The sequence below is a fragment of the Dama dama genome, chromosome 15 (genome assembly GCF_033118175.1).
Source record: "Dama dama isolate Ldn47 chromosome 15, ASM3311817v1, whole genome shotgun sequence".
Lineage (NCBI taxonomy): Eukaryota > Metazoa > Chordata > Mammalia > Artiodactyla > Cervidae > Dama > Dama dama.
In genome coordinates this window covers 68,916,754-68,929,456 of record NC_083695.1, presented here as the reverse complement: position 1 = coordinate 68,929,456, position 12,703 = coordinate 68,916,754, and the positions used below count along the sequence as shown (strand labels likewise).

Sequence of the window (12,703 nt, the reverse complement as noted above, 5' to 3'; positions counted from 1 at the left end):
GAGCAGACCAGACCTAGGGGCTGAGAATCCAGAACAGTGGTTCCCAAAGCCAGCAATGCCCAGGATCACCCCTAGATTGATGAGATGATGAATGAGTGTTTTAGGATTGGGGCAGGGCTGGATTGAGGTGTGTCTTCCATGCCCCCTGCCTTTCCCAGGTCCCACTGATTATAGACCCTGGGCTTGCTTCATGCCTCATGCCCGCCTTGGAGGCAAGCATGCCTCATGCCCTTGCCTCATGCTTTCCTTGGAGTCTAGGGATGATGAAAACCTTGTGTGTCTGCTTATTCACTGTCTCTTCGTTGGTTCTGGATCCTCATAGCCTTCCCATCTGGCTTCTTTTTTTCAGGGTTTCCGGAGCTTAGAAGACATCCAAAACCAGGCCTGTCTGACTAGCCAGCAGGCCATTGGCCTGAAGCATTATGATGACTTCCTAGACCGCATGCCCAGGGAGGAGGCTGCAGAGATTGAGCAGACAGTAAGCAGATGTCTCAGGGCAGTGAGAGCGCCACTGCTGTAGGGTCAGAGCCTGGCTCAAAGCCAGGAACTCCTGATCCCTCGGGGGGAAGCCCAGCTCGCAGAGGAAGCTGCGGGCCACCAGAGATTGGAACTAGTGGGCAAAGAGCAAGTTGGCTTAGGTAGGGAAGGGCTGCAGCACTAGCTCTCTGGGGTAGGGGTCTCAGTATCAAGCAGAGTTAACCCTGGCTTAGGTGCTAGGATGGTGTTAGGACTGGATTAATGTCAGGGCTTCATCAGAGTTGGATTATGGTCAGAACTACTTGAAGATATTGGGATTTCAGCTAGGCTAGGGTAGGGTGGATCAGGGCAGAGGTTCTTAACATTTTTTGACTCACAAACTTCTTTGAGAACCTAATGAAAACCATGGACTCTCTTCTCTCCACAATCTGTAAAAATGCACAAAGTTGTATATCTCTTCAGAAATACGTACCTTCTGCAGCCCTCCAAGGGCTGGTTCAGGGTTTTGGTTAGAATTGGTGTAGAAGCACAATGCCAGTAGGATTTGGTTTGGGGTTAGAGGAAAGCTAGATCTATAGTCAAGTTAAGGTTAGACCTGAATTAGTAGAGTTTTCTTAGTGTTGGATGCTTTTAGTTAAAATTTATGATTGTCCTAGAAATACGGTTTGGCCAACATTCGGGTTTGGTTTAGAGTTGGGTTAGGGGTTAAATTCATGTAAAACCTAGATTAGAGGGAGAGTAGGGTACATTTAGAGTGAGATGTATCATTTGTTCAGCTGGCATTAAGGTTAGGGGCTGGTTTGCTCACTATGGCCTATGATTCTGATACGGCAGAACTCCCTGGAGACTGGCCCAGCTTAGTTGAAATCACCCTCCAGCTCTTTTCCCAGTCACATGACTATGAGGCTGGTGTGGGATGGACAGGCAAGCCCCTTTGTCCACCCATCACTGGGCCTTAGTGCCAGTGATGACCTGTCACTCAGCCACGGTATCTGGGCATAGAGAATGCCCCAGCGAGCCTCCAGCCCCAACCCACTGGAATAGAAGTGGCTCCCCACTGGAACAGAAGGGCCCACTCTCCCCATTTAATGTCTCCAGCTTTAGGAGGTTTTGATGGGATTATTCATCCTAGGCCTCCTCCCACCCTCTCAAGAAGGGGGTTGAGGAGATTAGCAAAGCCTGCCTGTCAGGAGAATTGAGGTATCCAGGGTCCCAGAAATCTCAGTGTCCTGGGGTGGAGACTGGGAAGCTATCTGCATATGAAAGGCCTCAGTGTTTCTGGGGTGGAGACTAATGGGCTTAACCTCCCTCATCTCAGCTCACTCCACACCGAGCCCCATTCCTCCAAGTAAGGATGTCGCCATTGGCTCAGATTTCCCTCCCTCTTTGCTCTCTCCTTTCCTTCCCTATACATGCAGTTATATTTCTGGGCTCTATCTCCCCAGAGGCCTGGACCAGGGGCACCCTGCCAACCACCTATCAGGCTTCAGGCCCCAACTTACACACTGCATTTAGCTCTGAATCCAAAGATACCTGGGGCTGCTGAGACCTGGCTGAGGGCTCCTTGGCACCTGGCCCTCTGTACTCAGTGGAGCTTCACACACCTGGGTGTATGGGGTGGGGCAGACCCCAGAGAAGGTATGTCTGTCTGCTCTTAAAGAGCTCTCGAGGGAAAGAGCCACACCTTCCCTCAGAATCCAAGCTTGGTCTTTCTCATCCCTCTCCCCGGGCCACATCCAGTGGTTTGAGCACGTTTTCTTCTCTTCTGTCCCAGCAAAGCTAGAGAACTGCTCCCCAGGGTGGATGGAACTCCTGTTCCTTGAGGCTGTCTCCCTCAGGCTGGACCATGCATCCAGGGATTGGCTTGGAACCCAAGGGGTGTGTGGGCTCCTGGGACAGGGAAGGCCCACAGCCCTCACCCTCCTCACTGTCCTCTCCCAGGTCCGGGAAGCAGCTCAGGCCTTCAACCCCGGGCTGCTGTGCGTGGCATGTGGTTCATACCGACGGGGAAAGGCAACCTGTGGTGATGTGGATGTGCTGCTCACCCACCCGGATGGCCGCTCTCACCAGGGCATCTTCAGCCGCCTCTTGGACAGCCTCCGGCAGCAAGGTATAAGCCCCACCCCTGGGTGAGCAGGTGGGCAGGGGCAAGGTGGCCCCCAGGCGGGAGAGCCTCAAAGTTCCCATCTCTAGGCAGGAAGCAGGGGAGGCTGCTCCATGAGAACTCCACCTCTCCCCTGGGGCCACAGCCACTGCAGGGAAGAGATGAATCAGCTCCTCACACCTCCCAGGTCAAGGGTTCATCTGATCTTTCCATGACCCTGGTGTACGGGGGCGACATGGGGAGAAGGACTATGCATATTCTATAGAAAAGGACACAGGCCTGAAGAAAGCCTGCCAATAAATGGACAAGCCAGGGACAGAGGACCCAGGGATAATCAGGAGAGGCCTGGGAGGTCAGACGGCCCTGGGCTGGGCAGCCCAGGTCCTGGCTCCCTGCCCTCCCAGCAGTCCTCCTGTGTTGGGCCAGGGTTCCTGACAGATGACCTGGTGAGCCACGAGGAGAACGGCCAGCAGCAGAAGTACCTGGGTGTGTGCCAGCTCCCGGGGCCAGGGCGGCGGCACCGACGACTGGACATCATCGTCGTTCCCTACAGCGAGTTTGCTTGTGCCCTGCTCTACTTCACCGGCTCTGCCCACTTCAACCGCTCCATGCGGGCTCTGGCCAAGACCAAGGGCATGAGCTTGTCAGAGCATGCCCTCAGCACAGCTGTGGTCCGCAATGCCCAAGGCCACAAGGTGGGCTCTGGCCAAGTGCTGCCCACCCCCACTGAGAAGGATGTCTTCAGGTTCTTAGGCCTGCCCTACCGAGAACCCGCTGAGCGGGACTGGTGACCCGGCTGCCCCTCCTGGCCATTCAGCTAGCCTCAGTGGGCTGAACCTCACTGGGTCAACCACTGGCTCCTCTGGGCTTGATGGGAAGAGTCAGTCTGGCTCCCAGGGCTGCCTGGCCCTCTCTGCAGCAGGGTCAGGTGTTACCCTGTCTACCTCACCATTGCCCCTGAAGAATTGTGCACATGGCTCCCTGCCCCATTTTAGGCAGGAACTGGTACCTGGCTTGGGGCCAGCTTCCTGCTTTGGAGGCCCAGGCATCCCCACTTCTCTACCCCAAGGAGGGTCTAGCTGCTGGGGGTGGGATGGGGGCTGCAGGGGAGAGGCATATTGCTTTGGTCCAGCATCACCCAAGACCCTTCAGAGCAAACGAGCCGCTCCAGAAGTGCTTCCTCCACCTACCTCCCTTGCAATGCAGCTAGAAGTGTGGGGAGGGGGCACCCCAGGATCGACGAGGACAGTGTTTGAAGGCCCAGGGGCCTGATAAAGTGCACTTAACATTCAGCCTGCCTGGTGTGTCTGTGAGCTGCTGCAGCCTCTGCCTGCCTTTCTCCCGGGTAGGGACAGAGATCGGAGGTGAATGGGAACCCAAGCAAGTTAACAGTTCTCCAAATGGGCCAGGCCTGAGTCAGCTCCTGAACAGCCCAGAAAGGAGTAGGGGTGGACATTAAGAGGGAGGATTGGTGGAGCTGGGAATTAGGACTGCCTGTCTACCCATCAGCATGTCCTGTGGGCCCTGTCCTAGAATAGGCAATACCTAAGGATATGAACAAATGTAACAAGGCTCATTGAAAGTGAAAGTGAAAAGTTTCAAATGTAACAAGGCTCATTAGGAACAACTAAATGGTGACCTGTGTGTCACTGACAGGGCTGAGACAGTCAGGGAAGGCTGTGCTGCCTGGAGGAGCCAAGGGGCAACTTGGAGGAAATAGCCTATTTGAGAAGGGTAAACCATTCTCTGGGGACAACTAAGGAACCTGCTTTAGAGAGGATGCTCTGTGCCGGGCGAGAGTCAGAAGGCCAGGCTGGTAGAGGACTGAAAGTTGAGCTGAGGGGCTTAGTTTGAGCAGCTTGGAGAGGCCAGCTGGTATTACCAGGGTGGTTTTGGAGGCTGGAGCTTACAGGACAGGAAAGATTTGGTGAGGGGAGTGGTGGGGTGGGAAGGTTTGGCATACCAAGTATAAAACCGGGCTCAGAGGCAGGAGAAGGTGGCTGTGAGGATCCTGGGCCACAGAACTGGGATCCACCGGAGTGTGCTGGCTGTGCGGCAGGGACAGGGCGGGCCCTGAGTCCTGCATCTGTCTAATTGCAAACTCCTAGAGCGGGCCTTCATTGGCCTGGTCTCAGTCAGGGGATCCCAGCAAGCTTAGAATGGGTCCAACTCTCGCACAGAGCCCTGAAGTCCCAGCCATGGGGCCTTGCCTATATGGGTCATGTCAGGGAAGGAATCAAAAGCCATGGAGGCTGTGGGGCCCCTTTCACAGCTCGTACCAACCAGAGAAGCCACATCAGAGGACTAGAAGCCTTCGTAAGGGCAACTTCCCCAGTGGCTCAGTGGTAAAGAATCCTCCTGCCAATGCAGGAGATGCAAGTTTGATCCCTGGTTTGGGAATATTCCCTGGAGGAGGAAATGACAACCCACTCCAATATTCTTGCCTATAAAATCCCTGGCGGACTGCAGCCCCTGGGGTCACAGAGCACACACGCACACAGCATAAGCGTTCATGGCAGGTGAGCCTCTCCTTGGAGCTTCTACTCCCAGGGAGGTGTAGGTGTCTGGGGCCTGGAATGGACAGGAAGAGCTGGGACTCTCTGGGCCCCACAGGTGTCAGGGTTGTTTGCGGCCCGTCAGGAGCTCTGCTAATCTACTCTGGACTGGGGCCTCCGTGCCTGCCACTATCCCTAGCAAGGGGTGGAGCTGGCAGAAGCCCAAAGCCTGGGGTGTCTGCATCCAAATGTGGATGCTGCTACTTCCCACTTGAATGCCCAAGCCTGCTCAGCAGCCTCTCCAGCCCCGGAGGACCAGGGCCTCCAGGACAAGAAGAAGGAACCAGTGGGTCCCAGAATAATTTGGCCAACTAACCCCTCCCTACACACAGGAAGTCTTCAGAACCAAAGGGAGGGATGGTGCTGGTTTTTGGGTCTGGAACCAGAGGCCTGGCCCCTCTTCCTGCCATGTCTCAGAGGGAGGAAGGGGAGGTTCTCCCCCACCTCCAGCCTCCCTGAGATTCAGAAGTCTGGAGACCGTCAAACCAGGCAGATTCCTGGTCCCACATTCTGACAAGGGCAACAGGAAATTATGGGTTAAAAAGAAGAGTGCCCACACCCTCTAGAGAGACCCACCCTCAGGGTGGTGTCCTCTGGGCTGCTCAGGGACACAGGAGCGTGGGAGAAGATCCAATGGAGGGACTCTGGTCCTGAGAAAGGCTGCTTAGTTAGGCAGAGGGGGAAGTTCTCTGAGTCCAAACTAAAAAAAGGGTGTGACCAGCCACTTGAGAGCCTGAAGTGGATTCCTGGGCAGACTTTCAACCCAGTGCCCCATCCTGCTGGAAGGGAGAATGGATTGTGGAGCCCTGGTGGAAACTGTGATACTATCTTAAAACTGAGCACCCCAAAACTATCACCCACTCACCACCTGGTCCTAATGAGGAGGAAGGGCCCCAGAGACCTGCTTCCTGCCTCCAGTTCAGCTCATCATTGTTCTTAACCCTGAGCTTCAGTGGTCTCTGGCCAGACCACAGGTGTGGTGGGCAGGGTAACGGTCTCCCAAAGTTGTCCACAGCCTATTCTCTGGAACCTGTGACTATATTACCCTACTTGGTAAGAAAGGGATGTTGCAGATTTAATTAAGGTTAAGAATTTTGAAATGAGATTAGCCAGTGGCCCCAATCTAATCATGAGTCCTTAAAAGTTGAGAACTTTCCTGGCTAAGATCAGAGAGCTGTGATGAAGGAAGGTAGGTCAGAGAGATGTGATGTTTCTGCCTTTAAAGATAAATGGGGCTACCAGCCATGGAATGTGGGCAGCCTCTAGAAACCAGAAGAGGCAAGGAAACAGATCCTACTCTAGAGCCTCCATAACAGAACGCAGCCCTGCCAACAGTTTTATCCTGGGGAGACCTGTGTCAGACTGCTAAACAAGGCAACTGTTTAGTGATAACTTGGTGGTGTTTTAAGCCACCAAGTGTGTAGACATTTGTTACTGCAGTGATAGAGGACCAGTACACAGAGTGTGTCTTGTTCTCTCCCTGTACAGTGAGTGAAGGGATGGTGGGTATGAGCAGGCCCTGCTGTGAGGTGGAGGAGGTCCCTGGAAGCGCAGTAGGGTGTGGGGAAGGGGAGGGGCCTCACCCCACGCCTGGAGTAGGGGAAAGGCAGATGGTAGGCAAAGCTGGAGGCCCAGTCCTCATGGACGGGCTGCCCTGTGCTCAGTCTGAGGCTCCCAGTTTCCCTCTGACACTTTGAGCCCAAGGCACAATCCTCTCTGTGCTGCTTGGCCCCAACCCTGCCAACCTGGGAGCCTCATCTTTTCCTGACTTCCCTCATAAAGAATCAGTTGGTAAAGAATCCGCCTGCAATGCAGGAAACCCAGGGTTGATTCCTCGGTTGGGAAGATCCCCAGGAGAAGGAAATGACAACCCACTCCAGTACTCTTGCCTGGAAAATCCCATGGATGGAGGAGCCTAGTGGGCTGCAGTCCATGGGGTCACTGAGAGTTGGACACGACTGAGCAACTTCACTTTCACTTTTCACTTTCATACACTGGAGAAGGAAATGGCAACCCACTCCAGTGTTCTTGCCTGGAGAATCCCAGGGATAGGGGAGCCTGGTGGGCTGCCGTCTATGGGGTTGCACAGAGTCGGACACGACTGAAGCGAGTCAGCAGCAACAGCAGCAGCCAGTATTCTTGCCTGGGAAATCCCATGGACAGAGGAGCCTGGGGGGCTCCCATGGGGTTGCAAGAGTTGGACATGACTTAGAGACTAAACCACCACCATCTTTTCCCAAGGCCTAGGTTGATAACATTGCCACTGAAAGGGAATAAGACCAGGGCAAACTTTCCTCCTGGGTTCTGGCTGCTCCTGATGAAACAGGTGTGGGCACAGGGCCAGGGTCTCCCAGGTCTGGAGTGGATGTGGCAAGGAGGGCAGGCACAGCTATGTCCTGTCCTCAAGGAGTCAAGGACTGGGAATGGGAAACCCAGGCCCTCGGTCCTGCTTCACCACAGGGGAGTCATGAGTTCCTGTCCCTTTGAACGGAATGGGATACCTCTTGCCCAGATGAGAGACGATAGCTTGGAGGAGACATTGGCTTTACTCCCTCTCCACTCCCCCAACAGGAGAGCTCCTTTCCAGGTCCTCCCCACCATCCAGAGATCAGCCTCACACGGCAGTTACAGCTCTTGGGGCACCTGCTGCCCCAGGCCTAGGAGGGGCTTAGCCTCCAGACCTTTAGCCCTCTGTCAGCTCTGCCCTTCAGTCCGGACACCAGCCAGATAGTTTTCCAGAACACCTGAGCAGCCCTGCCTCTAAGCTCTGGGACAGGGGGACCCTCAGGCCTGAAGTCCCCAAACTGGCCTGAGACTCTGGGCCAGGCCTCGCCCCTATTGTCTGAACCAGGGGCTCTGCAAGCCTTGGTCCCCTACACTGCGGGTAGGTACAGAAGCTGAGCCCCAGTGAAAGACTAGAGGGAGCACCCTGAAAGACATCCCAGAGGTGAGGAGAGTACCCAGTGGTGAAGGGACTGTGGGCAGGGCTCTGAGAATTCCAATGGGGGGGGGGGGGGAGTACAGGCACCAGGCAATGGGCCGCTGCACGGTGCTGGAGTGGCTGTGGAACCTCTGTCTGACCCTTCACTCTGCAGCACCAGGGGGCCTGGTGCTGATGGAGCGGGCAAATGGCCCCAGACATCGTGTTCCTCCAGCAGCAAGACACCCTGAACCCTACCGCCCTCACCCACCAGGCTCTGTCTGGTTCTCTCAGCAATGCTGCCACTGTGCCCATGTCTGACTGCAGGGCCATTTGCCTGTGCGCCTAAAGTACATCGCTGGGCCCGTGTTTGAGTGCTGCAGGCTCATGACTCTACACTTGCACACATGTGTGGACAAGCCGGGTGTGTGTCAGTGTGTCCACCAATCTCGACCTCGGTGTGCATGCCCCAGGGTCATCAAGGGCTCTGGCAGGGCCTGGGGCTGGATTGGGGGTCCCCAGAGTCCCCGTGGTGCTGGGCAGGGACTGTAGAAGGTGGTGGAGGCCTAATGGGCTCTGGACTCTGAGTCCTCGTGTCCTGGAGGCGGCCGCAGGGCGGGCCGCCTGCGTCAGCCTTGAGCGGCCATCAATAGCGCGCGGTTAATTAATTTGATGGGAACAGCAGGGACCGCCGTTTGCATTTAGTGAAGTTCCAGGAACTTCCAACCTCATCTTCATAATTGGCCTCATAAATTGTAAGAAAGAGAGAGATCAGCAAAGCGGGAGGGAGGAGGGGCCGCCCGTCCGTCCTTATTTAATTTTATTGCTGAAATTCATCTTTTTAGCCTCCTCCGGAATCGGCTCTCCCTGCCGGATTTGCCTAATCATGATAAATTAATATTCATTTCCCCGCCTCTTACCCAGCTCCCGCGCTTGGATAGAGTTGGGGTGGGTCTCCTTTCAGCCCCTCCACCAGGCCTTGGTGGGAGCCTGGGAGAAGAGGGGCTCTGTTACTACAGGGGGTGGAGGGCAGGGGGGAATGTGGGGTGATTGATTGTGGCTCCCAGAGGAGAGACTCCTGTTACCCCTGACCCATCCCTAGGCAGGAATAGCCCAGAGGGTCTGGGATGCTGGAATCAACTACCCCTGCCTAGCGGGGTCTGGGCGGGAGGGGCAGGAAGAGGCTATGCAGGTATTTTGGAGACCCAGAGTCTGTGACTGGGAGCGGTTAGGATGGATCTGGGAGGTGGATTCTGAAGGTCGGCACCAGGTGAGAGGGGGGAAGGGACCTGGTCTTTGCCCCTCTTCTCCATCACCTAGGTGTAGGCTACCTTGCTCTGTGCAGACTCCAGGGGGGACCACTCTAGTCTGTGGGGCTTCACAGACACCCATAGTCTCTGGCCAACAGAAGTGGCCACTTCCCCACAGCCCAGCCCAGCCAGGTGGCTGGGCCTCTTACACTGGGCACCTGGGCACCCTGGCTGTCCTGTGTGTGTGTGTTAGTTGCTCAGCCGTGTCTGACTCTTTGTGACCCCATGGTCTGTAGCCCACCAGGCTCCTCTGTCCATGGAATTCTCCAGGCAAGAATACTGGAGTGTGGGTAGCCATTCCCTTCTCCACGGGATCTTCCCAACCCAGGGATCAAACCCAGGTTTCCCGTTGTATGGCTGTTCTGCTTTTCCTGGTAAGGCCCTTTCAAAGGCCTGCAGGGGTGTTTCTGGAAGGGTTAGGTAAATCTTGAGCAGTGGGGCCCCTGTAGTCCAAAGGGTCAGATGCTCTGTCTTCTTGCCTCATAATCAGTATGTGAGATATGGAAGGGTTTAGATTTTATCCACCACCTTACCCCATTTTACAGATGAGGAAACTGAACCGGAAATGGGAGGTGACTGACCCAAGGTCTCACAGAAGTTGGGGCAGGGGGCTGTTTCTATTCCATCTTGGAAGATGGGTGTGTGGTGGGTAGGATTCTCTGAAAAACCCCAGTGACTTTTGCCCTTGTGCAACCTCCTCCCCTTTGAGTGTGAGTAGAGGCCTCAACTCTGAGGAGGTGCTACTCCTGCAGTTATGTTACCTCATATGGAAAATGGAAGACTATCTGGGTAGGTCTGGTCTAATAATGTGAACCCTTTAAAAGGAGTTTTATTCAACTATAGCAGAAGGGGCAGAGAGATTGAAAGCATGAAGGCTCAGCATGCCTCTGTTGGCTCTGAAGATAGAAGGGGACTTGTACAAGGACCAGGGAGCAGCCCGCAGCTGATACACAGCAAGGAAATGGGGACCTTAGTCCTACAACCATAAGCAGCCAAATTCTGTCAACAAAGAGAATGAGTATGGAAGCTGATCTTTCCCAGAGCTTCTAGATAAGAGCCCAGCCTGGTTAACACCTTGATTTAGGTCTTGCAGAACTCTAATCAGAGAACTCAGCTGAGCTTGCCTGGACTTTTGGTCTACAGGATTGTGAAATAATGGGTCTTGTTTTTAGGGGCTAAGTTTGTGATTTGTCAGCACTTTTGTTGTGCAGCAATAGAAACCTAATATGCAGGGCTTAGGGGAAGGGTATCTTAGGAGGGTCCTCCGATGGGGGAGGGAGATGGGAGAGGTCTGAGGCTCTGTCCTAATGCTACTTCCCTCCCCCTGCCCCCACATTCTGACATGGCAACAATTGACTGAAGCTGCCCCCTAGTTCCAAAGTTCTCATAACTCCCTGTTGTTTCACCTGGGACCAAACCCTCATAAGCATTTAAATTTGTGAGTCCTTCCAGGTGGAGTCTGGATCCCTGCGTAATGAGGAGTAGCAAGTTCACCTCACAGGAATGGGTCCTCCTGTGAGGGGGAGGAGAACAGGAGGAGCTTCTATGGAACTGGTTCTGCCAGAGGCTTCTAGGATGTGGGTAGGGGCCGGCTGATAATTTAATGCACTTTCAAACCAGAGTTCCCCTTCCCCCCAAACCAGAGTTTTCAAAAACTATCTATTCATGTGTCCTAGGTGGGTGCTGGCAAAAGATATTTTTGATCCCCACTGGAAGATCCTAGCATCAGTGGATTTTGAGGAAGACCATTGACATTTTGAAAGAAGGAAAGAGGCTCCAGTGAGGAGACTTGGATTAGCTGCACCATATTTCTGGGGTTATTCCAGCAGCATTTATTGATTGACTCTGAGCCTGGCCAGTCCACCCTTAACCTAGCCCTGCTTGTGGACTATATCATGTAACCTTCCCAATAGCCCTATTGGTACATGTATTACCTTCATTTGGCAGATGAAGAAAGAGAGGCCCAGAGAGATTCATTCACTTGTGCTAAGTCACACAGCATTGAGAACAGCTGGGTTTCATCTCAGATCTCTGTGACCCAGGAAGCCCAGCTGGTTTTCCTGGCTCCCGCTCTGGAAAAAGTTCTAGCCCAGATCTAACTGGACCATCTGCTAACTTCTCTCCCTCCTTCTCCCACATACCCAAGGAGAGAGTCCTGAGCTTTTCAGAGTCTGTGGAGGTTCCTGATGCTGATATTGAAGGACACAGTCCCTGAACCTGAGAACTGGAGTTTTTGACTTTTTAAAAGATATCTATTTATTTGGCTGTGTCGGGTCTTAGTTGCTGCACGCAGAATCTTTAGTTTGCGGGATCTTTTATTAATAATTGCAGCATGAGGAATCCTTAGTTGCAGCATGTGGAATCTAGTTCTCTGACCAAGGATTGAACCTGGGACCCCCTGAACTGGGAACATGGAATCCAAGCCACTTGACCACTAGGAAAGCCCTGAGAACTGGAGTTTTGAATCAGCAAAGGCCCACTTGTCCTGCGATGGGACCCCTCCCCTGCAACATCCCACCTCCCTCAGGGAATTAGTAGTATGGAGGCACTGACTGTCAAACTCCAGCCCTGGTAGAGGTGAGGGTCCTGGCTCTATAGCTCACATCTATCCCTACATGCCTGGCCTATCCCCCACACCCCCCACACACTGGACCCCTCCCTCATAGCTCCACACGTTGGTGACTTATTCCCACATGACTACGCAGGACTTGACAGGGGCCCAGCCTGACTTGAGAATCTCCTCCTCTCAGCTCCAGGCTTCCTCTGTGGAATTCTCTCTCTTCACCATGACCATGGGCTCTGCTCTCCTGGAGAACTTTGGGGCCATTGTGGCAAGGGCCTCCCTACCTGCCAGGTCAGACACCCCATTGGAAAGTATCACTCCCTGGCCTGCCCCTCTTCCTTCCAAGCTGCCTAATGGGGAGAAAGTCCAGGGTCCTTAGGCACGAGAGAGGGACCCAGAGGTCATGCCCTCTACTGTTCCACTCTATGCCAGGGAACAGTCCCAGATTCTCACCTCTGGGGCCAAGGACTGCAGGCCCCACCTCAGAGCTTCTGCGAACTAAGGTCCCCCGACTTTGAGGGCCTCCCCCGCCCTCCCCCACCGAAGTACCTTTGGAAGTTGCAGGGCCAAGTGGAGGCGGGCTCCAGAGAAAGCCCTGAAGAAGCCCCACCTGTTGCCCCGTGAGGTATAGACTCGGACTCCAGATGGCCCTCCAGAGCCTGGCTCCACAGTAAGAGAAACGCTCTCTCCGCTTCAAGTTCTGTTCTGCTGGTGGCCCTCACTCCACTCCTCTGGATCTGACAAACAAGCCTCTCTGGGATCTGCAACGGCAGC

General features: G+C 54.3%; 1 protein-coding gene and 1 long non-coding RNA gene across 4 annotated transcripts in view; one reads left to right on the top strand and one right to left on the bottom strand.

Annotated features, from left to right (window-relative positions):
• Nucleotides 1–3,873, top strand: part of POLL (DNA polymerase lambda) — an 8,470-nt gene extending 4,597 nt beyond the window's left edge. For all 3 annotated transcript variants that reach the window (XM_061162440.1, XM_061162439.1, XM_061162438.1), the window contains 3 exons: nucleotides 350–478; nucleotides 2,419–2,587; nucleotides 3,008–3,873. In XM_061162440.1, the coding sequence (XP_061018423.1) occupies nucleotides 350–478; nucleotides 2,419–2,587; nucleotides 3,008–3,372 (663 nt within the window). In that variant the 3' untranslated portion in view covers nucleotides 3,373–3,873. The remainder of the gene's footprint in view (nucleotides 1–349; nucleotides 479–2,418; nucleotides 2,588–3,007) is intronic.
• Nucleotides 1–12,703, bottom strand: part of LOC133070358 (uncharacterized) — a 15,046-nt gene extending 2,343 nt beyond the window's left edge. Inside the window, exon 1 of the long non-coding RNA XR_009696136.1 lies at nucleotides 12,479–12,703. This is a non-coding gene — a long non-coding RNA (uncharacterized LOC133070358). The remainder of the gene's footprint in view (nucleotides 1–12,478) is intronic.